We start from the raw sequence: 25,815 nt of genomic DNA, 5'->3' as shown, positions 1-25,815 counted from the left end.
TGTACAGATGAGAACAAAGTTACTTTCACAGAAGAAATTATTAAATGGATAGAAGGGGATACAAAAGCTAGTTTAGGCTGCAGGACATCCTCAGTCTTGTAATGAAGGATGTAGTAGGCTGAGGATTTAGCAACTGAATACTCCTTCCTGAACATTTTTGATACTTCAGTTGCTAAAGTTACCACTTCCACACTTTGGGATGGTCCAACATCCCCAGCTCAGAAAAAATAGCCTATGGCCTGCTGCAATAATTAAAATTTCTTTGTTTGGTTTTGTTTTTCTTTCTTGGACTCCTAAGCCATAGGTGGCCAAGTTTATCCAGGACTGAGACTGAGCAAGGGTCAGGGTCATCCCAGGCTGGTCCTTGCAGCAACCTTGTTTTCCTGCTGAAGGAGAACCATAGTGGTCCTACCATAGCCCTGAGAAATGCATTGCAGCAAACATTTTCCCCTACAAAATCTTCTCAGATTTTTGTGCTCACCGAAATATTTTCCCTTCAGAAAAAATTCTCTGCAAAACTGCTCAGGCTTCTCAGGTGTCTCCTGAGCCTCATTCTCTCCAAACTAAACACCACCAGTTCCCTCAGATGCTCCTCACCAGCCCTGTTCTCCAGACCCTTCACCAGCTTTGTTGCCCATCTCTGGACAGCTCCAGCCCTTCAATGTCCTTCTTGGAGTGAGGGGCCCAAAACTGAACCCAACATTCAAGGTGTGGCCTCACCAGTGCCCAGTACAGGGAGACAGTCACTGCCGTACTCGGGTTTGCCACACTATTGCTGATCGAAGCCAGGATGCCGTTGGCCTTCTTGGCCACCTGGGCACGCCCTGGCTCATGTTCAGCCAGGTGCTGACCAACACCCTCAGGTCCTTTTCCACAGAGCAGTTTCCAGCCACTCTGTCCCTAAGACTGGAGCGTTCATGGGGTCGTTGTGACCCAAGTGCAGTACCTGGCACTTGTCCCTGTTGAACCTCATCCCATTGTCCTCATCCCATCGATCCAGCCTGGCCAGACCCCTTTTTTATTTTTTCTACAAAGCACCTTCCTCCCTGTGCCAACCCCCTCACCACAGCGAGGTGATGGGGAAAGGTTCATCCCGCCCCCGCCGCTTCCCCTCTTCCTCCCCTCACAGCGCTGCGCGGGCGGCGGGAAAGCGCGGCGGGGCGGGCGCGGCGGAGGAGGCGGGGCCGCGCCGCGCCGTGCCGGGGCGGGGCGGCCGGACGGGCCATTGAGGCGGTCGGTTAATGGCGCTCGGGGCCGGAGAGGGGTAGTGGTGGGGTGCTGAGGGGAAAAGCAGCAAGGGAACAAAGCGCCGGAGCTGCTAGGTAAGGCCGCGGCCGCTGTCCCACTTCCTGGGGGAAGGGGATGGGCAACGCTGACGGAGTTCACCCTCCCCCTTTCCCCTCCTCCTCTTCCCTATATCGGCTGTTTGTGAGGGGAACAAATTCCGAGGGTGAATTTCTCCTCCCGGAGCCCCGTCGCGGGCCCTCCCGCACGGCCGGGGGTTGCGGGGCGGTGGCGGGCGGGGGATGTTGGTATCGCCTGGAGTTTTTGGCACTGCCGCGGCGGTGTAATTTTACCCCTCGGTAGGAAGGGAGGGAAGGAAAAGAGGGAAGGGAGGGGAGGATTCGGGGGTGGGGGGTGGGGGGAGAGGGGCGGGATCCGGCGGTCGCTGCTGCTCTTTCCCCAGCGTTCCTCTGCTTTGTGTCCAGGTGGCGAGGACGGGGCTGCCCGCGGCCATGGGTGTGCAGGACCGGCCCCAGTGCTTCTTCGAGATAGAAATCAACCGCGAACCAGGTGAGGTTGTGCCTCTAGCACAGGCATCCGTCTCCAGTGGGGTGTTTTAAGAGAGGTTTTAAACATATTTTTGCTTTAAATTACGCCATTGATGTGTTATCTCAGAGTTAGTTTTTAGCGACTTTGGAAGTCTATTGCGGTGCTGGATGCTTTTTCTCACTTGCGTTTGATTTTTGTTGCATAGACGAAGAAAGAGGTTCAGCGAGGCTGACACTTCTGAGGATAAGCATTCTGTATCAGAGGTGCTGGCTGGTTACCTATGACACCTTTACAGTTGTATAAACTATGGAAAATTAGGGCAAGTTGTGAGGAAACTGGAGACCTTCTCCTAGAATTCTTTTTAATCCTACAGTAATTAAAACTGGAAAGGGACCCCAGGAGGTCGTCTGGTCTAAATCTTTCTTCTTCTCAAAAGGAGTCTTCCGAATGTAAATGAAGAACTGACCATGGAAGCATAGAATATCTCTCCAGATGGCCTGTTTAAAAAAAATTATAATTAAGATAAATCCATCTCTTTAACTCATGTTTTCCCTGTAGGAAGTGTAATCACCCCTAAGTGGTAGACTGTGAGTTTTAATCCTGGAATAGCTTCTTGATTCCCTCATCAGTTTTCCCCACTCGGTAAAGGTGGTCGAGCAGGTTTAGTTACCCATATTTTCAACGTGAGTTTATCTGTGCCTCTGAGTTATCTCACGTGCACTCAGTGCTCTGTATCTCTATCCTTGCCTCTAAGAAAAATGAATAAATGTGATGGCTTCATTATGCTTTCACTTTCATTTTCTGCTTCAATGTTTTCTCTGAAAGCTTTTGAAATAAGAGTTTGTATCTCTGCATGTTCAGATTACAGTTGTGTTCAAATAGTGAACTGCAATGCTTTTGGCTTGCTCTATATTTTCACCAAAATTGCTAAAGATTCAGTTCTAGCATCAGTGACCTGGCAGGGCATACATATAAATCTGTTGCTATTGTAACTTCTATTCAAGTTATTTTAATTAACAGTACCTTTTCTGAATACTTTTATTGAAGAGAAAAATGTTAATATAAATGGAGTTTTAATGCTTTGTGTTGCTTTAAATTGAGACTTACAATGGAATTAGACTACTAAATCTGCTTTAGGCTGGATAACTTTCCAGTTTAGGACTGGTAGTTAGATGGGATTGATTTATAGCAAAGACAATTCATTCTTCATCTCATTTGCTTGTAATCTTCGTTAGGGTTTTTTGTTTGACACTCCATCTGAAGAATCTCTCCCTCCCTGCTGTTTTCTCTCTCTCTGTATGTGCACTTTCCTGTTCCAGTTTTGTAATGCTTCTTGTTGCCTGCCTTGTCCCTGTCCTCAGCCTTGTGCTGTCCATCACGAGTGAAAGTGGATTACCTTGTTTTCCCTCACATCTACTTGGGTTTGATGACTGATAGCGGCGTCAGAGAGGAATTGCAGTGTTAGTGTTCTTGGTGGTGCAGAGCTTTGGTTATCAGGAGTAGACACAGAGCTGTGGCTCATTTTGTGCTTGTCTGTATTTATTTGTACTTTAAAGTAACAGGAATCTCGCAGCTGTATATGAGATTCAGAACCCTGCTGGTTTTATTGCACCCAACTAATGACTTGTATTTTTTCAGGAAAATGTGCCAATTTGTTAAGATACTGGTATGGGGACTTGTGTGTAATCTGGTTATAGCACTTTGTTCTGCTCTCTGTTTATTAATTCACTGTGCAACTATGTCTTGGGATTTGAGGGTACATTGAAAAAGCTTAGACGTTGCTCTTAGCTGTAAGATGACCTTCAAAAGCTGAATCAAGTGTGAATGATAAAGCAGTGCCTCCAGATGACACGAAGCACTAACTCTGAGAGATGTACTCTCCTGCTGATACTAGCGAGGTGTTAATTTTAACTTTGAAACTGTCAGCAGATTTCCAAATGAACACTTTGCTTATTTGACTGTAATACAATAAGCTGATCTGCTTGTTCGTTTTTACTGGATGTAGGGAGGATGAAGTGGGGTAAAGAACAACCCTGTGTTTTGTTGCTAGCCTGTGTTTGTCTGCACTGAAAAGCTGAACTAACACCTCTCTGCAAAATGCAGAGAGTATGAGGACATGCCTCTCGCAGTACTGGAGGCATCTCTTTGTCTGCAGAATACAAAACTGTGTCATTTTTAACAGTGTAGGTTGCCTGGAGTCCAAAAATGTTCCCCCATGCAGCTGCCAAATCTTAGCTTTCCCCTCACAGACTTTGCTTCCTAGTGTTTGCCAAGATACCTGTAGCAATTAAAACCAAATCCAGAGAGTGGTGCACAGACCAGATGAGCAGGAGCAGCAAAAGGTGGGGTGCGTGCCTGTGTGAGAGGGGAGGGCACTGCAGAGTTTGTTTGCTCTTTAACTACTTCCCTTTGAAAACACAGGCTTGAATGTTGCAGCTTTGGTTGTGTTTTCAGAAGCTTTATTGCAGCTTTTGTGTCAACATTTTAATTTTAGCTACAGAATCTCAGAACAAAACTCGATACCTGCTTGGATGTGCCTCTTGCAGTGGGGCAGACTTTGTAGGGGCTTTGTGTCAGTGCTTTTTAAGTCTAAATTTAGGCTGCTTTTATTAAGTTGCCTGTTAAGCAATTTTTAATACATGCACATTGTGGTTCATAATTTTTAAAGAGCAAATGGAAGATAAATCAGGAATAAGCATTTATTTTGATACCAGCACAGACAGCATCTTTCCTTTCTATTGTGTCTGTGCTACCAATGGATTTGGATGCATACAGCATGCTCATAGCAGTAAACTACTTGCAATATTCCAAGAAGTTTTGGGATGGCAGCAGATGCTTATTTAAATAATTGTCTTTACTCTCTGGTGCCAAATCTGTATGGAGCTTCTGTCTTTCAGGTACGGTGATAATTGCAGCAGATGTCTGACCAGGATGTCACATACAGAGTCTGCTGCTGTAGCAGTTCATGTGGCCATCCAAGATTTTTTTTTTCCACACATCTCTGCTCCACCTCTCTGACTGGCTTTGTGTATTGTAAAGTGTGTTCTATTTACTCATTTGTGCTTTGTTTCATTCTTAGTTGTAGAAGAATTTTTCTTCTCTACTTTTTCTTTATTTTTTTTTCTTCCTGTCCTCTGTTATTGTTCACTTTTTAATTCCACTTAAGTTACTTTCCTTCCTGGGGTGTCTCTTTTATCAGTCTGTTCTTTCATTACTTTCAGTCACTTCTGGCAAAAGTTTAGTGTATTTCCATCTGACAATAAGGAAAAACTTATTTCCTGTGGGGGTGCTGGAGCTCTGGACCAGGCTTCCCAGAGGTTCTAGAGTCTCCTCTGGAGAGATTCCAAACCCACCTGGACACTGTGATCCTGAGCAACCTGCTGTAGGTGATCCTGCTTTAGCAGAAGGGTCGGGCTGGATGGTCACCAGTCAATCCCCACCATTTTGTGCTTCTGTAAATTTTGGGATTCCAATTTTATGAATTTGCGAAATAAGCTCCACTGCAGAAGTCCTTGTAGTCCTGTGTCTGTGTTAGTAGAAGTAAGGAGGCTTTAGGGGCTTTGGGTTGGCAGAAGTCAGATCAGCACTTTGTCCATGAACTGTTTGACAGTCCAGTTGAGTGTAGTACAACGGGAGCCAGGGGGCAGTGCTCTGTGGGGAGCTCCTAATCAGAGGGTGTGAGGGAGGTAAGTTACAGAGAGTTTCAGGGGGAACTGGTTTAATAAAAATTGTAATTCATTCATCGCATAGAATTGTTGATGTCACAGAATCACAGCATGTTAGGGGTTGGAAGGGACCCAAGGAGATCATCGAGTCCAACCCCCCTGCCAGAGCAGGACCATACAATCCAGGTCAGGTCACAGAGGAAAGCATCCATGATGGGCCTTGAAAGTCTCCAGAGACGGAGACTCCACAATCCCTCTGGGGAGCCTGTTCCAGTGGTCTGTGACCCTTACAGTAGAGAACTTCCTCCTTGTGCTGAGGTGAAACCTTCTGTGCTTCAGCTTACATCCATTGCTCCTTGTCAGTGCAGAGTGAAACATCCTGAACACTTACCTTGAGGTTTAGAGCAAATTGGTTAACAATTGGAAGACCAAACTGATCAGCCTCTTCTGCTGAAAGAGTGTAGTCTCTCACTTGCAATTCTCTGTGAAACTGTTGTGTGCAGCACTGAGACCATGGAAGACTGGAATGGAGGGAGCTTTAGGTAGTGTTTAGAATCGTAGAATCACTTAGGTTGGAAAAGACCTTTAAGATCATCAGCTGTTAGCTCAGCAAAATGAAGTCCACCACTAACCATGTTCCTCAGCATCCACCACATCTACTTGTCTTTTAAATCTTTTCAAAGATAGTGACTTCACCACTTCCCTGGGCAGTCTGTTCCAGAGCTTGACAATCCTTTTGGGGAAGAAATTTCTTCCTAATTCACAACCTAAACCTGTCCTGGCACAACTTGTTTCTTCTTGTCCTATCAGTTGTTACTTGGGAGAAGAGACAGACCCCCTTCCTGGCTACAAACCTCCTTTCAGGGAGTGGTAGAGACTGAGAAGGTGTCCCCTCAGCCTCCTTTTCTCCAGTCTGGGGTTGTTCAACTCCAGTTCCCTCAGATGCACCTTATAGAACTTCTGCTCTACACCCCTAGATTTGTGGAAGATGGGACTTAGTAGAGAGCTGGGGGAAGAAGTTTATGGAGGGTTTCCATGCAAAGAGTATAAGGTGGGGTGGGGAAGCATTGACAAAGTGTCAGTGTTTCAAGACTTCATGGATAGAGCTCAAGGGAACTGAGACTTCTGTTGTTTTAACTGGTGTTATAAAGAAAATCTGTTGGTTTTCTACAGGAAGCATATTTTATTCTGACAACTGTAGCTGTAGTTCTACTTCAAAGCAGTCTTTTCAAATTGGTGTTCCCACATTTAGTGATAAATAAATTAATGCAATTAAAATTTGGTCATTTTAGTGAGCTGCTATTTAAACTTGCATGCAACTCTGTGTCTAAGCTTTTGGGCCTCTGGCAGATGTCCTGATCTTGGTCTGTAAGGGATGTGGATCAGTTTTAACGGTTGTAATCTCTGCTTTCTCCTTCAGCAGCATCTTCCTGCTGCTAACACTGGGAAAAGTGCTGCAGTGCCTTCTTGGTTTCACTGTGGTTAGAAAAGACATTCAAGATCATCAACCATTATCTAACTACTACACCATATCCTTGAGCACCCAGTTTTCTTGAAGACACCAGGGAAAGACAAAACCAATATATTTAAATGAATTTTTGAATAACCAGATTTATTTTGGGAGCGTCTATCTGGAATTGTTACTTTTATGGCCTAAACATAACATTATCTAGTGAAATGGTTTGTTTTATATGGCAAACATATTCAAGGAATACGTGTTTGGCTCCTGAGGTTGTTTATAAGAAGCTAAGCAGCTAAATTGGGTGAAATCATTTGATAAACATTGGAAATCAATGATGATTTTAATAAACTGCTAGCAGGAGCCCTTATTACACTACAGCATTGATATTCCTACATGGAATTTTTACCACTTCATTTGAATCAAGTACTAGTTCTTCCTGAGCTGAAAAATAGATCACAGGTTCAAAAACAAAACAAAAGGAAAAGTATTTTAATCTTTCAAATTGAAAATAGAGTTCTGAAATGGGATTTTCTTTTTCTCATCATTGTTTCCTGTTTCTGTAATTGGTGTAGCTCATTAGCTACAGATAGCACTTTATGAAAGCTGACTTCAAAACATCTTAGACTTTATGTGTGCATCACTTACTCTAAGTAATTATCAGTAGTGTAAATACTTCTTTCATCACTCCAATTTCTATCAAAAAATATCTTTCAAAAATAAGTTAAAAGCCTGCTAACAGGTAGGAATGCTTTATCAAAGCATTCTTTTACCAGTGACAAGCAAATGTGGAGTTATGGTTGGTTATTTCTGTGGTATTTTCCAGCACAAAAAGTTGTCTGATGTACTGTAAAGCCTACACTGTGATTTCAGATGAACACATCTTCATAGCCCTGAACTGGTGAGAATCACAATATAAAGTTAAAATTACAGAAATGTCCTGAGTACTGATGCATTAAAACAAAGATTTTAATAGGCTTTATAACTTCCTTGTGATACTGAAATATTTCAGCTTTGCTGAGGATTTCATTGTTTAAAATCCCAGCTTTAGGCTAGAAGACTCATTGCTTGGGTAAAGCCACCTGAGGAATCTGTGTGGGTTTGTGAGCAGACTTCACACAGAATCACAGAATGTTAGGGGTTGGAAAGGGCCTTCAGAGATCGAGTCCAACCCTCCCTGCCAAAGCAGGATCACCTAGAGCAGGTCACACAGGAACACATCCAGACGGGTTTTGAAAGTCTCCAGAGAAGGAGACTCGCCTGCTTGAATAATTCTTCTTAGCAATTGTTTGTTTGGGTTTTGTTTTGTTTTGTTTTTAATTTACCATTCAAGCAGAAAGCTTGTCCCCTAAGCAGACAACCTTTGTAGCAGGGAAATGAAGCTGAGGAAATGTATTGTAAATTTCCTTTGTAATGTGAAGGTGAATCATTTCAGAGATGAGGTGTCTAAAGCTGAGGAAATTAGTAGCATCTCAAATGTGTTTCTTTTAATCTGTGTTAAATCAACATACACCTCAGCTCCAAGTTTAAAATTAGATATTTCCTGTCTTTTTTTTTTTCTTTTGAGGGAAGAGCTGAAAGATTTGTAGGCTCTAAGCATACTTTTAATACAGAATTAAATTATTTTTTTAAATTATTATCAGCAGCTGTTATTTGGCTGACCAGGGTGTGAAAATGTTTGATCTTTCTCTGGCACACTTAATTGCCTGTTTGTCAGTGGAAAACAGAACCTTTCAGTGATACTGGTATTCATGCAGCTTAGGTAAAATACAGACAGTAACCCACCAGATGGGTCCACAGTATGTGGTTTGTGTCTTGTAAGCACATGGCAGTGTTTTATATAGCTGGATATAACAGGGCGAGCAGTACTTCATGGAGGAGAGAGCTTTGAAACTGGGTCGTTCAGTATGGGATATGTGCATTCCAGTTTGGAGGAGTTGAAAGGCATGAGAAGCTGGCAGACACTGGTGAAATATGCTATTGAAATCATGATACCTTCGTTCTGAATGGTTTTTCTCATGTTCTGCCTTGATATCTTCAAGAACTTAAGATGCCATTCTTTCACCAGAAGACAAAAGTTGTTTGTGCTGCTTAAGGTGGATCTCGGGTGCATTAAGGAGAGTGGCCAGCAGGTTGGGGGAGGTTGTTCTCCCCCTCTGTTCTGCCCTAGTGAGGCTACACCTGAAGTACTGTCTGGTCCTGGGCTCTCCAATTCAAGATGAACAAAGAACTGTTGGAGAGAGTCCAGCAGAGGCTACAGAGCTGATGAGGGGATTGGAGCATCTCTGTGAGGAGGAAAGGCTGAGAGACCTGAGGCTGTGTAGCCTGGAGAAGAGCAGCCTGAGAGGGGATCTGATCAATGCTCAGCAAGAGCTAAAGGGTGGGGGGCAAGAGGATGGGGCCAGACTATTTTCAGTGATGCCCAGTGATAGGACAAAGGGTGATAAGGACAAACTAGAACACAGAAAGTTGCATCTAAGCTTGAGGAGAAATGTCTTTCCTGTGAGAGTGGTGGTGCCCTGGTCCAGGCCACCCAGAGAGTTTGTGGAGTCTCCTTCATTGGAGAGATTCCAAACCCACCTGGATATTGTGATCCTTGGCAACCTACTGTGGGTGACCCTCCCTTTCAAACCCCACCATGCTGTGGCTCTGTTCAAGACTGTGGTGGAATTTGCTTGTGGAACAGGGACTTGGAACCAGAAGGCTTTTGCGGTTTATGTCCAAGGGCAAAGATCCCTTCTGGAGCCCACGGGCAGTAACACCTGTAAGTTGTCTGGCAACTGGCACCTTGGTAAATGAGCAGCTCATCTTTGTTTGTGTACCTTGAGTAGAATGGGGATAGTGACGTCGTCTTCTCGGAAGGACATCATGTGCTATTTTACACAGTGAGTGCAAGAGGAGATTTCTAGGTGCCTTTCCAAAGCACTCAGTCACCATGCAAGCAGAGGAGTAGAGGAGTGGATTTCTTCTCTCCTGAATTGCTGCTCTTGTAATGAAAATGGATAACTGTCACAAAACTCTTCTCTATTGTGTTCTCTGTACAAATCCTCAATCTACACAGCTTATAATGGTTTCTTCACTTCCACAAAGCTGCCTTTTCATCACAGTACTTACAGCTCACACTGTTTAATGTGGAGTCTTTGCATATTTGCTATTTCTTCATCCTTTGGAGATTGTCCCTATGCCTTTTCTTTATACATGTTCCTGCTGTCATGCCAAATGCTCAGAGAACATTCTAACTGCAGTTAATGAACTGCAGACATTTCAACAGTTGTGAAAGCATCTTGAAGTTTTAGCTAAGAATACAAAATACAAGTGGTTTCTGTGTTGTTTTCAATTTTTTTTCCTCCCTTTTTTTGAACCAACAATTCACCTAGTGGCCATTTTTATGTGTTTGGACAAAACCCTAAAACGTAAGAAAATTTTTCTTGACAATGAAGTATTGAATAAAATCTGTTTGAACTTTTCTTTATTGGAAGATAAAATTCCTGGAGTGGTTACTTTTTTTTAAGTTGAATTTGACATCTTATCAGTTTACACCACTAGAGGGTAGTGCTCATTGACAGATTATTACTGGTCTCCTTGGAATGCTGGCCAGCTGGGGCTTTGATGGCTTATTTCTCTGTTATTTCTACCAAGATAACAACTTTCTCTTAGCTAATGATGTTTTATTTCAAGGACTTCATATGTGTGGGAGATTGGTGGTGGTTTTGTTGTTTTGGATTTATTTCAAGACTGAGAGAACTGGGGCTGTTTTGTCTTTGAGAAGAGAAGGCTGAGAAGGGATCTGATCAATGTCTATAAATACCAGAGGGGTGGGTGTCAAGATGAAGGTGCCAGTCTCTTTTCTGTGGTGTGCAGTTGTAGGACAAGGAATAGTACCTGGGGAAGAGGGTTATTCCAACTCTGTGATGATCTGTATTTATGGCAAATAATTTTCTTTTTCAAAGCAGAAATGAATTGACAGGATAAAGTAAATCCATTTGGCTTTCCAGGTTCAAATCAAAATGGAATCAGTAGGATTTCTAATACATTAGATGTAACAATATTGCTTAATCTTAACTCTTTTTTTTTTTTTTTACCATTTAAGTATTGTTCTTTCCTGCCACTTTTTTAAAGATATGTATATTTGAGATTTTTTTTTTTTTTTTTTTACTGTGCTCTACGTGGTAAAATTTTCTCAGGAAATTATATTTTCAAAGTGTGCTGATTTATTTATATGTAGTTTTTCTTACGTGATAGAATGGTTTAGGTTGGAAAAGATCATTAAGATCATTCAATGATCATGTAAGATCAGTGAATAAAGAATTATAAAACTCTTAATTTTAATTATTTATTTATTTTTATCTTCTAGTTGGTAGAATTATGTTTCAGCTCTTCTCTGATATATGTCCGAAGACTTGTAAAAACTTCCTTTGCTTGTGCTCAGGTAAGTAACATGCTCATATTTAGGATTTTTTTTTCTTTAACGTTTCTTACAATTTATGTAAGTAGAAACCACAGAAGAATAATAGTGCTGATCTCTTTATTTTTGTGCTAAAAACAAAGCTGAGATTTGTGAGCACTGAGGGGGATTTGAATAATGCATAGCAGGAAATAGTGCAAAATTCTCTAACTGGTACCTACTGAGAGCTGTGGAGATAATACATAATTACAGAATGCAGAACTTGGAATTTATGGAACAAAACTGTTTATTTTCTATTTTCTTTTTTTTTTTTTTTTTGTCCCTACTGTGGGGCTCCTGTAGGTAGAAACGATTGACAAGGCTGAGACTGGTGGAATTACTGATCGCTCAAGTTGCACAAATGTGATAAAGATAAGAAATTCCTTAAGATTTATCAGGGCTTTAGGATTTATCTGGAGAGATATTTAAGCATTAATGTCCCTGCACAGTATAGTGGTGACATTTTATGTAGTGTCCCAAATCAAACTTTGAATATAAATTTTTTCCTTACCTAAAACGTTGTTTATATATAATAAAATTTGAGTGCATTTCAGGTGTATAGAAGTGTTACACAGGGATCACAGGATAGGAGCATCTATAAAACTTTACATAAATTAGATAAAACCTCATTTATGGCTAAATGAAGGATTACTAAAAGGGAATGTGATGTTTCCTTAGAAATCCTGGGCTTGTTGGGTGGAACAGAGGAGAGGAGATCTGTGAAATGAGAGGGGCAGCCCTGGCAAAAGAATATCTGGGTATAATGTAGAAAACCTCCAATCTGTTTTTTTTCAAGTAGGACTTAACTTTTTAAAAGTGTTTTCTAATGAATGGAAGTATAAGGGTGGTAGTAGTAAGGGTTTGGTGTCGGTTTTTGATCTGCACTGCTCCCCAGGGATTTTTTTGTAGCTATAAACTGCAGATTAATCTTGATAAGGTTATTTTAGGAACTGGTGTGTGTTAGTTATGCAAACTCTCTCTTGGTCATCTCCTCATCTCATATCTGAATGCTCAGTGACATGCAATATACCTTGAATTAACTGCTCCAGTGAAGCCTTTACTTTGTGTATGAAATAATTCTTTCCAATTCATTATAATGCTCCAGCAAAACTTTCCAGGCAATGTTTTAACATCTGTTCTTAGCTAACTGGTTATGTGAAACAAATTTGGTGTCCTTATTCATTAACTTCTTAAAGCTCATCTTGTCAGAACTCAAATCCCAGAATGTGATATCTTCTAGATGAACCTCTTCTAAATCTTCGCAGGGATTATATGAACTTGTGGAGGGAACATTAGATACGTTCTTCTTTTGAGGTCTATGTGGTGATGCCCCCTTTTTATTCTACTTTCTGGTTTTCTTTTATCACTTATGCTTGTTAAAGAGGTACCTAGAGATAGATTGAAAATGGGACAGGATGGTACAGCTATCATAGAAAAATGGGAACTCGTTTGAAGTTTATTTTAAGCAGAATAGATTACAGAAGGTAAGAAGGAAGATATAGTAACAGACTGAATAACGTCATGGCTGAGCCTTGTCTTCTGTATCTCTGAAGGATTGTTTTAATTCTCACAGTAGCCTTACTAGAAAAATGTTAGGTGGAGGTAAACGAAGGAGGAGATGTTGGAGATGATGAGGAATGAAACAAGCAGAAGAAATAACTCTTAATAAAAAAAAAAAAACACCAAAAGTCTGACTTCTTTGTGTTGTATCCCTGTTTGAATTCTGTTGTACATCTGATATCTCCAGCTGGAACCTGTCTTTAACTGAAAGAACATTGGAAAATAGGCATGAAGTTAGGAGGCTGTCTGTTAAGATCAGATTCTGAGGGTTAAAAGCTGCCCAAAACACTTGTTTTGTTCTTGCATATTGCTGCTGCAAACTTGTAGGACAGAAAAATGATTTGACAGATACCTTCAGAAATTTGCACACGATAATTAAATTCTTCTGGGGAGAGAAAAAACATAGGGAAGAATCTGAAGTAATTTAATTTCTTTTGGTGAATTCCATGTTTAAGAGAATTAAGTTATATTGCCCGGGAGAAGAGACCAACCCTGCCTGGCTCCAGGTTCCTTTCAGGGAGTTGTAGAGAAACAGAAGGTCTCCCCTTAGCCTCCTTTTCTCCAGGCTGAAAACCCCAGTTTCCTCAGCCACTCCTCACAAGACTTGTGCTCTAGACCAGTTTATTACCCTTCTTTTGGACACACTGCAGCACCATATGCAAGGGCTGTGCTTCTCTAAGGAGGCATATAGCTGTGTAATAGAGAGGAGATGCTATCCCATTCCAGACCACATAGTCTACATAATGGAGTATCTTAGCAGCAGACTGAGTGTTTGTGCACATCTGTGCTACATAAATTCAGCATTCTGCATGCTAGGCCAATCCATGTTTTTTTTCCTTTGAGGTTTGTGGGTATCCACCTGCGTTCAGCTGATAAAGGCTGCTGAAGTACCATGTGTCTTCACTTACACTGTTAGGGGCCTCATAGCAGCTTGATTTGGTCTGTGAATGTCCACTGTGTTGTTGTGAAGAGTGGTTTCACTTGTCTCAAGGCCAGGTGAGATGCCCCAAGAGAAGGACTAGAGACCAGTGTTTGAAATGCAGTGCCCATAATGATGCCTGGCTCTCTCCATAATCTCTGTGAGGGTAGCCAAGATTCTTTTTGTCAGAAACAGATGGAGGAGGACAGGGTGATTCTGGCTGCCTTCTTGCAGCCTGACATTGTTGTCAGAAATAGACCTGACTGCTGTGAAAGAAGGCTGTCTGCCTCAAGAGCAAGAGGCTCCTTGTGTTTAAATTCAAGCATCTTGACTTGCAAACTGGTGTTTGCAGGCCCCTCAGTTGGTCCAGCTGTTGAAAAAGCATAAGCACATCTGCTCTATGATGCTCTGTCAGGAGCTTCCCTTCTCATAATCTGAGAGACCATTTGGGGGCACCTAATTCAAAATGCCTCCAACTGGGTTGGCAGTCAGAGTGTTAGTAGGGCATGAGAGGGTTGGTGCCAGCCATTAATGGTGGCCTGGCCCTGTTCATGGACTGGTGAAGATGTGACACATGCTTGGAGTACCTCAATCCCATGTTTCCAAGAATGGATTGCATTGATACTGAGTTGAAGCCTGTTCAGATTCTCATTCTGGGCATTCAGCTGATGCATCCAGTTATATAAACAGATTGAAAAGGACTCTGCTGTAAGCTTCAGGTAACAAAGCAGTGTAGCTAAAACCATAGGAAATGGTTAACTCATCATTATTGTCAACTTTTTTCTTTTATTGTCCTGAGTGGTTTCTAGTAAGTGCCCTCCCTCCTGGGAGGGAGGATTTTTTTTTTTTTTTTAAAGAAGAAAAAACCTAATTTTCACTTCACAGTCCCCTTGTAAAAGAATCCTTTCTGCTATTAAGGCAGTGAAAAGGCAACAGGTAGGAGTGTGTTGTCTTGTAGTTGTGCTATTCTGATGGCTCTCTTGTATCCATTGGCACTGAGGAGATAAAATTTTCTCATCCTTTTTGTGTAACCTTGCAGGTGAAAAAGGAATTGGCAAAACAACTGGAAAGAAGCTCTGTTACAAAGGCACCACATTCCATCGTGTGGTTAAAAACTTCATGATTCAGGGTGGGGACTTCAGTGAAGGTAAAACACTTTTTTTTTTTTTTTTTTTTGAAACTGAAATGCTCCAAATGGAATATAGATGTTATAACTTACGTTGTTTTAATGTAACTTTGGAGAGAATGCCATAGAAGTACTACAGTGCCATAAAAATACTAAATTTGCTGTGAAGTGGAGCATGGCTCAATCCTTTCTTTTTTCTTTTTTTTTTTTTTTTTGGCAAGTCTAGAATGTTTCAACTGAACTAATACTTGTTTAGAAGAATGTATTTAAATTAAAGAAGAAAAAACAACCCAAATCCAAACTGTAGCCTTTTAACTGGTTTTTGGGTTATGTGCACAGTAGAGGCAACACTAGTAACACTCTATTGATGTGGGGGCATAATTTTTTGAATAAGTTTGTTAAAGTAATATACAGGCTAGAAGTATGTAAAGCTTAAGGATATTTTCCAGGAGTTTCTTTGTTTCCTTTTCCTTCAGTATCTCTCCAACATATTGTCCTTCCCTGCAATGCTTGTCCTTACTGAAATGTGTCTTATTCCCTCTCTGCTGAAATCTTGTGCCTGATAAAATGGACAGGTGAGGGAATATGTTTTGAGAGTCAGGTGGAAGTGAAGATGTCTTTAAACCGTTAGCTACTTCCTTACCTCACCTGGGTTTTTGTCTTGTTTGCTGCTGTTATTTTTCTGTCTGCTGCTGCTTTAGCAAATACCAGTGAGGATTAGCCTTTGGAGCCCTGCTTCAGACTTGCCAGGATTCAGAGGCACTAAGGCAATCTTCATTCTCAATATTTGGAGTGTCAAGAGGATAACACATGGCTGTGACTTTTAATTGAGGAGCTTATGCTCTCATACTGGTGGCCAGAGTATCCTGGTTTGTTATGAACTGGTGGAATGTTAATACAACTGTTTTCATGAATGAAACAAAAGATCTAATTCGTGCTTTTTAATGCCTAGGTAATGGAAAAGGAGGTGAATCTATTTATGGTGGCTATTTTAAAGGTAAGAGGAAATATGTCTTTGCAGATTCTTTCTTCAGCTCTGAGATAAACAAGTCTTGATTCCCAAACTACTTAATGAAAACAGGTCTACTTATAGATCACCTTTTGCATGACACTAATGTTGCATGAGAATCCTTTTTATATGCATGACTTTCAGATAATTTTTTGGGTAATTTTTAACTTTAACTGACAATTAATTAAGGCTAACATTATTGGTTAAACATGACTTTCAGCATGGAGGTTAGGCAACTTTATTCATGAATAAACTCCTATCTTCCTGCCTAAAACTGTCAACATATTCTTTTGTTTATAGAGAATGTGGTCTTTTGCAAAATGAAAAGGTAAGAGACAAAAGCTCAGTAACACAAATTCAAACTCTGTTCCCTTTTACCCTCCCTAGTAAATTATATAGGCAACTGATACATCCCTTTGTAGATGGGTATTTGTGTTCCTTGGAGAAATGAAGAGTTCTGTGTCTAACCTTTCTGAGGGTTAATGACTTACTCTGAGAAAGAATTCTGGTATAATTTCCAGCTCTAAACAGTTATTTCTTCTTTTGTTAATGTCTCTTTTCCTCCCCTTCCCTATTCAAGGTTTGTATGCCTAGTGTTCCTTTCTAAAAGTGCTTGATGTTGTTTACATGCTACACAAATTAGTTTGCTTGCAAAGAACTTGTAAATAAATAAGTGTACGTTTACCCCTTTGGAAAATCTGTTGTTGGAAGGAAAATGGTGAGTTTATAAAGCATTCCTTTAAAGACATACAATTCTTTCTTGCAAGAAAACAGGTAGTTGCTGTGGTATCGAAATGTTAATAAAGGCACAATATGTATTTATGTAACAGCCCCTGGTTCTGTCTGTTTTGTTCTGCCTGGTTAAGTGCATGTCATTAAGTTTGTCTTAAGGAGAAACCTAGTTTGGTGTTGGAGAATTACAGCCTTTAGTCAAAAGAAGGTCTCAAATAGATCCATTTGCTAAGATGTAACTGGGGTTTGCTTCTGAAGGTGGTGAATGCTAAACATGCAGCTTTGTGGTTTGATATGTCACCTTAAAAGTAGTGGGCTCATACACCAAATTTGACTGGGTTTTGTTTGGGAAATGAACTTCAGATCTAGTTTTATATTAAGCTGTACAACCAGAAGTCCTCTTTAATTCACTGGCAAACAAAATGCATGTTTAGTTGACTCTTAATTAATGTTATACTTGGCTTGCAGGAAGAACGTGTTCTTTGGTTTCTCAGCCAGGTGTCTGGGTTTTATTTCCCCTTGTATGTTTTGAGACTTCCAGTTTTGAATGGAGAGGTGGCTGAACATGCCCTACCAGGGAAACGCCTTTGTCCTTAGATCTTTCTGCCTGAGGTGCATGCTGTGTAAATAACAGGATCATGTGTGTTAAATCTTGCTTTAGGATGTCAGTAAATCTGCCAGTCTCCTTGCTCAGAAAATGCTGGATTTAAATCCAGCTCTGGGAGAATCTAATGTTTATTGAAGGCACTACTCCTGACTTCATGAGAAATGTTTGCCTTGTATCTGAAACTTTTTTTCAAGAAAGAATGTTTTCTGTCTCATAACTGCATCTATTGTAACTTTTGAGGGGCTTGTCTCCGTGTGATTTTTGGGCTTTCCAACCTGTTCATGTTTCTTCAGCAGCCGCAGCGCTTCTCTCCTCATAGCACCCATAAGTTACTAAGAAAATTAGACTCGTGTTCCTCGCCGGGGAAGAATCTGACAAACATATTTTTTCTTCAAACAGATGAAAACTTTATTCTCAAACATGACAGAGCGTTCCTTTTGTCAATGGCAAACCGAGGGAAACATACCAATGGTTCCCAATTTTTCATGTGAGTAGAAGTAATGCGGCAGTCGAGCTTTTCTTACACAGAGAAGCGCTGTTCATGAGAAAGATGGTATTGCTAAATTAACCTATGACCATGTTCTAGGTGGTGTTGCTAAATTAGCCTATAGCCATGTACTAGATGGTGTTGCTAAATTAACCTATAACCATGTTCTAGATGGTGTTGCTAAATGAACCTATAACTATGTTCTAGATGGTGTTGCTAAATTAACCTGTAGCCATGTTCTAGATGGTGTTGCTAAATTAACCTGTAGCCATGTACTAGATGGTGTTGCTAAATTAACCTATAACCATGTTCTAGATGGTGTTGCTAAATTAACCTACAACCATGTTCTAGATGGTGTTGCTAAATTAACCTACAACCATGTTCTAGATGGTGTTGCTAAATTAACCTACAACCATGTTCTAGATGGTGTTGCTAAATTAACCTACAACCATGTTCTAGATGGTGTTGCTAAATTAACCTACAACCATGTTCTAGATGGTGCTGCTAAATTAACCTACAACCATGTTCTAGATGGTGTTGCTAAATTAACCTATAGCCACGTTCTAGATGGTGTTGCTAAATTAACCTATAGCCACGTTCTAGATGGTGTTGCTAAATTAACCTATAGCCACGTTCTAGATGGTATTGCTAAATTGCCTACAGCCACATTCTCTGCCTTATTTTAGCAAGGGTTGAGTGGGGTACCTGCAGCAGAAGCTACAATAGGAGGCTTTAGTTAGCACAATTTGCTTGTGGTGTTCATTTGGATTAAAAGCTGGTACTACATGGATGTTCCTGACTCATTGCATTTTACCCTAAAAAGAAAAAAAAGTTAATACAACAAGTTCTTAGTGTCCAGGAAATAGATTCTTTGGCTTTGTGCATGCACCAACTAAATCTGAACAGATTATCTGCAAATGACAGTCTCAAGCATTGTAGGCAAAAGGGAATGAGATCTAAAGGTGGTTTGTGTGGTTTTGCATTTGCTCTTGGAAAATATGGTAACTTTTTACTTATTTTGGGGGGGGGTTCTGGTTTTGTTGGGGTTTTCTGTTTTGGTTGGGGCTTTTTTGTTTTGTTTTTCATGGGGAGGAGGATGAGTTGGGGTTTGGTAGGTTTGGTTTGTTTGGGATTTTTTTTTTATTTATGTGGGGGGTGGTGCTGGGAGTTAATTTTTATTTATTTATTTATTTTAATTTTTGTTCCTGAAACACTTTTCTTCTACATTGCTGCATAATTCTGTTTACTTGTCTATATGCCAACACCTTTGGTACCAACACTTTGTAAAATTCTGTGCTGATAATCATTTTTTTTCCTTAATTACCTTAAAAATATAAAATCTAAAATTGTGTAACAATATTCTGTTAAACTGTAGAAAACAATTCTCTACCATCAGTAAATACTCAGGTCTGTTATGCGCAGGGACTTCTGGTTAAAATAGTTGTATACTAATTGTTCACTATTAGCATTCTCAAGCTAATTAGCCTTTTTTTTTGCTAATTTTTATGTGATTATTCTTCCTGTTAACTCCCTTTTTAAAACTGCCTTCTGTAACTATTTAACAGTTTTTGTATTTGGAAAGATCTGGAATTATAACTCGGGGCTTGTGCTAAGAACTTCGTGAAATAATCCTGCTGTTTTCAAAAGTAAATTTTAGTGCAGTTACTTGACCAGAAAAAGAAATGAAAAATTCTTTGCCATCTTTCTTGGGGGATAAGAATGAATGGCGCTTCACTGTCTTCAGTAAAGGAGTAAATTGTCCTCAAAAATCTTTCTTTTTTTTTTTTTTATTTTTCTTTGCCTGAAAAAGAGCTTCAGTATGATATGATGAAGTTCAGATAAGAGACATTTTTAGGTCTCTTCCTAAAGAATGCTCTAAAAATGGAAAATGAATAAGAACCTAGGAGGATATCTTTCAGTTACCACTGTGAGAAATTGTCAAAAGCTTTTTTTTTTTCTGTTACCTTGAAACTAAATTTTAGATGTTGTGCTTCTTTACAGTAAATCTGGATATGTATACGTATTTAATATGGAAAACTATATTAAAGACTCTAGGGTTTAATAAGCTCTTTGAAAGTCATTAGTTCACCATTTACTACATGGTGACTTACCTTTTGGTCCCCTTGCCACGATTTTCCATTTTTAAGCTTATCTGAACAGTATACATGAAAATTTAATGATGTCACATCAGTCAAGAAGCTGTCATTTGAGGGCTCTAAAGTTTCTTTTCTCTCCTGCATTTGATTCAGAAGTTGTCTGCCTTCCCTTATGCTTAGTAGAGTCAGCTTATTTGTTTGATTAGATTTAACAGCTATGAACACTCCCCATGTACCAAAGCAACCTAAGGTTGTGTTGGATGCTAAGTTACTATTTACATGAACCAATAAAATGAGCAGTATTTAAGAGTACTTTCCTCAAGCACAGTATTCTGAAAGAGGCAGATTTCTTCAAAAATTCTGTTTTTTCATAATAGCACTGTAAAGAGAGAATGCCAGTTTGGTAATTCAGGTAATGTAATGATCTCCACGTAAGCTAGATTCTCCTGTAGGAATCTAAAGATACTTTTAGAGTCCTGGAGTGTCCTACCTGTACTTCAGCTGCTGGGAGAGAAGGATGAGGATGTTCTGAAGGTCATTTGTCTTACCTGCCTGCCTCATGTAGATCCTTTGGATATCCTGCAGTGTCTTAAATGGTACCAGCTTGAAACTGAATCACTCCCAGAAGTGAACTCCTGGTATAACCAGTGAGGTTTGGGCGGGCAGCTGTCAAGTTTTTAAATCATGCTTTAATGCTTCAGGCTCCTGTGACCATCTTGACCTTGGGCTTTTTTCATTTTACTGGATGCAGACATCAAATGCTGTCTGAGACACCTTTGGGAACTCCAAAACAGGGAGGGAGCAGAAACATGATGTAGCACCTGCCAGACACACTGCTGTCTTGGAGCAGCAGCTGAAAGCCAGGCAGGATACAGTACAAGCAGCTCAAGGTACCTGTATGTTGGCAATTGAGTGTTCTCCCTAAATCTGACCAGCAGCTGGGAACCTGCCTCACTGGTGGACTACAGTAAAGGCATCCAAGTTTCTCTGTTTAAGCCAAATCCCACTGCTGGTCCTCAGTACTGCAGCTGATCCTAGGAGTGAATATGTAGTGGGGCTGCTTGTAAATGTATGGGATGTGTGTATGTATAGAGTCAGATGTAAGGTCAGGTTCATGTTTGATAGCTCAGCTTATGAATAAGCAAGGATGGACGGTGAAACCTTGGGAGACCTTCTTGTGGCCTTTCAGCGCTTAAAGGGGCCAATAGGAAAGCTCAGGACAGACTTTATAGTGGGGCCTGTTGTGACAGGGCAAGGGGTTGTGGTTTCAAACTAAAAACAGTTTTAGACAAGATACAAAGAAGATTTTTTTTTTTTTTTTTTTAATGCTGAGAGTGGTGAAACACTGACCAGGGTTGCCCAAAGAGGTGGTAGAAGCCTCATCCCTGAAACCATTCCAAGTCAGGTTGTTTGCGGCTCTGAGCAACCTCTACTTGAAGATGTCCCTGCTGGCTGCAGAGGTTGGACTAGATGACCTTCAAAGGTCCCTTTCAGCTTGAGCCATTCTATTATTCGATCAAACTCATAGCTCAACAATCTCTTTTTGTACAGATTTTTAATGGTGGACTTCGTTTTCTGCTTCGTGAGATAGAGAGTTTGAGTTTCAAGATTTAAAGTGGGAAACAACTACTAAAGATTTTAGTGCCTTAACTTGAAAATGCAGTGTATTGAAGCAGTTAGTCTTGCTTGGTGACATTTATCTGATTACTTCAGGGAATGTACTGTGCATCTGTACAGCTTTTCTATAACAGATTGTTTGCTTCCTTTAGTGATACTCTTTGAAACTAAAATGTGTTTCTTGTACTCAGGAACACACAGTTATTTGTAGTTTACCACTAGGAAAAATGGTTCTCCACCTGAAGATTGTGTAAAAGGCAGTCTTCAGTGGCAGCCTTCAGAATTTTTTTTAACTGTTTCATTTGTAATTGTTTATTGATTAATTTTACAGAAAGGGAGATAATTCTTCTCCATCTGAAGTCCTTCACACCTCTGTTTGCCTTTTTTTTTTCCTCATAACTTCTCTAATGTTGATGATTAGGAGGGCAAATAGATTATCTTCTTATAAGAATTTATTCATGCAGGGCTAAAACAGTAGCAAGAATCCTGATTATAACACTTTTGCTTATTCATCAGAAGTGCTTTCCCTGCTTGCCACAGAAATATGTCATTGGGAATAACTAGGGGAGTATCACTTGGGCAGACTGCCCTAACAAACTAGGTCATAACATGACTCCATGCCATGCCTGAAAGTGTTGAAAGTTGAGCTGCAGTGGCCAGTTTTGCTTGAAACAGAAGCTCCAGACTAACCTTCCTGTAAACAAGCATCTGGCCCATCCTAATGTATCATCAGGTTTCTTTGATTCGTCAGGAATTTCTCTGCCTTGAGCATGCTTAAAGCATTTATAAGCAACAATAGAGAACTGGGCATGGAAAAGACCTTGTAAGTATTGTTAGGAAGCTCCAGTGAGGCCAGTGTCAGGTGAATAAACAAAACACTGCAACAGACTGGCAAGATGAAAAAGTAGAATAGAGTCAGAAGTGTCTGTATGTAGTGCCAGAAGTGCAGTATTTAATGCTTGTTGATTAATTTTCCTCACTTAATTTTTTTGCTTAGTTGAATAGGAGTAGCTGTTGGGTTGAAAGGAGAATGTTTAGTGGAGGAAGGATTCTGTGTTTCATGCACAAGGACTCTAAACAGGCCAAGTCTATTCCCATGTGTGTCTGTGAAACATTTCCTACTCTAAAGAAATGCATCTTGTTGAAATCCAACAGAAAGGATACAGAAATCATCCCTTTATAAAGTTTGTGTTTGTGAAATACTGGAATTTCAAGTTTTGGGGTTTTTTTGCCCAGAGGGATGTGTTGTAGCAATTTATTGCAGACTTGTGGTGAAGATAGTTAGAAGGCACCAGGTTATAAATGGGCTGTTTGTATTTTCAGATAGCACCACTTTGATTTAATTCTTTTCTGTGAGTAACTTCTTTCAGAAACATCAGTTATTTAGCAGAAGTTTTAAACACTACCTGAGTGTATTAATCTTTCAGTTGTTTGTGTTGAAATTCAGATAGGGAATGCTTAGGATAGGGTAGAGGTTGGCAGGAACCATTTCCTTTGTCTATATACACCCATGTCTGTTCTGAAGTGCTGCCAAAAAGATGATGATGATGATGTGATTATCAGTATTATTGCTACCGAGGGAGTGCATCCAGAGGATTGCATGAATACAGCTATTATCTTTAGGTCCCTGATTTAGAGTTAGGAAGCACAGTCAGCCTGGTCTTGGATGTTCCAGCTCAGTGGCTGTTATTACTTGTTGGATGATTTCTTCCCAAGCAGTGTGGTGGGATTCTCAGTTAAGTTGATCTGGTGATGGTCTCTAGTCTCATTGGAGCAGCTCCATCATGCACATGGCTGTGCCCAACCTGCTAGTAAGGAAAGTTGCAGTATAAAAGAAGTGCAACTCTGGTGAAAAATGAGTATGTAAAGTACTATAATGTTGAGACTCCTGAGCCTACAAATTCTTGCATGGGCTTTGCTTCTGTTTTCATGAAAAATCTGTCAAGCTGCATTTACAGGAAAAAGAGAAATGTGGAATGAAGCATAAAGAAAACAATAGGAAGCCAAAAACGAAGTCACCAACCTCTCTGTTGTCAGTGGGAAGTTCTGTATAATGATTAATTTATTGCCTCGTTATTTATCTGTGTAGTTTACTGAGGAATTCATCCTTACAGCAACTTAAATAGGAGTCCTAGGTTGTGTCTCTTATCAGTTCAAATGCTTGGTGTTCTTGCCTCTGGTGTTCAAAAGCTATTTAAAACCTGAGGCTGTTTTGCTCTTACTGCTAGATTTGTTTATTTATTTTCCCATATTGAGGGTATTGTTGGCGTAATGTGTCTCTCAGTCTTTGCTTTCTTGCTCAAAACTAAACAGGTTTTTTTCTTTTTAAAAAAAATTTAATGTGTGGTGCCATGCCTAGTTGCAAATTCTCTAAACTAACCACTTTCATCTGCTAAATGAAGGATAAAATAAATTGTGAGGACTTCTGTTTTGATTTTACAAATGATTTCTGAGTGTAACCAGCTTCTCAAAGTTAATTCATTTCTTCAGTCTTTTTGGTGTCCTGAAACAGGCATTATTTTTATCAACAGTTGATTCGGGTTTTCTTGTACTGTGAATCAAATACCAATTATTGACCAGTTATCAAGACCATAAACAGCTATAGATTTCAAATAAAGGGGCTGGTGTTGTGTTATCTTTGATATCCATGCACCTAGCATTCAGGCAGGGCCCATTGGCTTGACCCAAAGTTGCTTTAAAGGAGTACAGCCCATGTGAGAGCATTCACAAGATACTTTTGTGTGCAATAAATAACAAACAGATCATTTCAATGCTCAAATATGCAGAGACATAATTAAGAACTAATAGTTTTTTGGTGGGGGCAGAGGGAGGATGCCCATTATGAGTAAGCTGAACTGCTAATGCATTTTGAAAACGTTGCTGCTGTTCAGAATTATACCAGAGCAGAATTATGGTATTAGCTGGTGTATTTGTTTTGCCTTTTTTTTTTTTTGCACCTGCAATATGTTTTCTCTAATTCTGAACACAAGCAATGCACATATTTTAAAGGAAACACATGTTTTGCTTAGGTTTAGAAAAACTTCGTCATGGAAGGGTGGTGTCAGCTAATCATCAAGTGTATCAAGTTGTAAACTTACTGAATTATCCCATTGCATTTGTAAATCAAAACATGTGAGCACTGGGGTGCCAATCCATGAAGTATACTCCATAGGACTGGATTCAGCAGAGCATTTGAACATTTAAGGAGCTGCAAGCATGTGAATAAACCCATTGCAACCAGTTATTCATCTGCTTAAGTTGTGTCTGTGTTCTAACACTTATGCTGGATTGAGACTTGGAGGGGTGGGACAGTTCTCTCCTAACCATTTATCTTTATAATGGTGGATGCAAGCAAGTTATGTCTGTAGGTTTCTTTCTTTCTTTTTTTTTAAAGGAGAATTTAACTGCAGTTTTCAAAGTAATCTTACATTCTAAAGAAAATTTAGAGCCCTCTTTTAGGCATCCTTGTTCTGCATACAACTTGGTTTTAATAATAATTTTAAAACTTTGTATTTAATAAAACATAGACTCAGTTTTGTCTGAAAATGTATTACAATTTATTTCTGCCATTTTTGTGTAAAATTTACAGAAACAGTGTTACATCGTGCGCTCCAAAGGTAATGTCTCATTCCTCTAAGGCTGTGTCCTTTCCTTTTCTTCTCTCTGTTTTTTATTATCTTTCTTGTTTGGTTGGTTTTGGTTTGGTTTTGTTTTGGTTTTTTTTTTTTGTTTTTTTTTTTTTCCTGATCATATTGTTATGTGTATTGAATCCTGTGTTAGGACTGAAGATCTTATGGGGGGGTGGGTGATAACATGCCTTTATCAAAGATGCTTTTTTCTTCAGCAGTATCTTTTAAGTGAAGACAGGTATTTGTCCTTCTGTAAATAACTTGGATAATAATATATATTATAAGGCAGATTTTGAATGTTCTGTATCAAAATGTTTTAATAAAACACTATTTCAGGGAAGGAGCTCATCATGACTTCAGGTTTCTATAGTGCAAAGGCAGTAAGTAGGTTTTCCTCTTGATTTAAGATTTTAAGCAAAAGCAAATGTTCAAGAAGTGAAAAAGGCAGAATATATCCAGAAAACTTGAAGTGGTCTTTTAAAGTGCACGTTTGCAGAATAAACATCATGTTACAGCCCTGACACTGAGCTGAAAAAAAACTTTCAAGAGCACAATGAGGAGCTTCCTGTAGGAAGTGTCTGTTAAGTCACCCAGCTCCTTGTGCATCTGAGTAGTCTTCTCTTGGGATAATCCTGTTGTTTGTGATGTCATTTTAGGAACAACTAAATGAAAAAAAACTATCCATTTGATCT

General features: G+C 39.9%; 1 protein-coding gene across 3 annotated transcripts in view; it reads left to right on the top strand.

Annotated features, from left to right (window-relative positions):
- Positions 1-1,736: 1,736 nt before the first annotated feature.
- Positions 1,737-25,815, top strand: part of NKTR (natural killer cell triggering receptor) — a 41,402-nt gene continuing 17,323 nt past the window's right edge. For all 3 annotated transcript variants that reach the window (XM_054390164.1, XM_054390162.1, XM_054390161.1), the window contains exons 1-5: positions 1,737-1,794; positions 11,252-11,326; positions 14,860-14,967; positions 15,899-15,943; positions 17,694-17,781. In XM_054390164.1, coding sequence (XP_054246139.1) covers positions 1,737-1,794; positions 11,252-11,326; positions 14,860-14,967; positions 15,899-15,943; positions 17,694-17,781 — 374 coding nt within the window. The remainder of the gene's footprint in view (positions 1,795-11,251; positions 11,327-14,859; positions 14,968-15,898; positions 15,944-17,693; positions 17,782-25,815) is intronic.

The sequence above is a fragment of the Indicator indicator genome, chromosome 20 (assembly GCF_027791375.1).
Source record: "Indicator indicator isolate 239-I01 chromosome 20, UM_Iind_1.1, whole genome shotgun sequence".
NCBI lineage: Eukaryota > Metazoa > Chordata > Aves > Piciformes > Indicatoridae > Indicator > Indicator indicator.
Note: the sequence above shows the minus strand (reverse complement) of the source record. Positions and strands in the feature narration are given on the sequence as shown.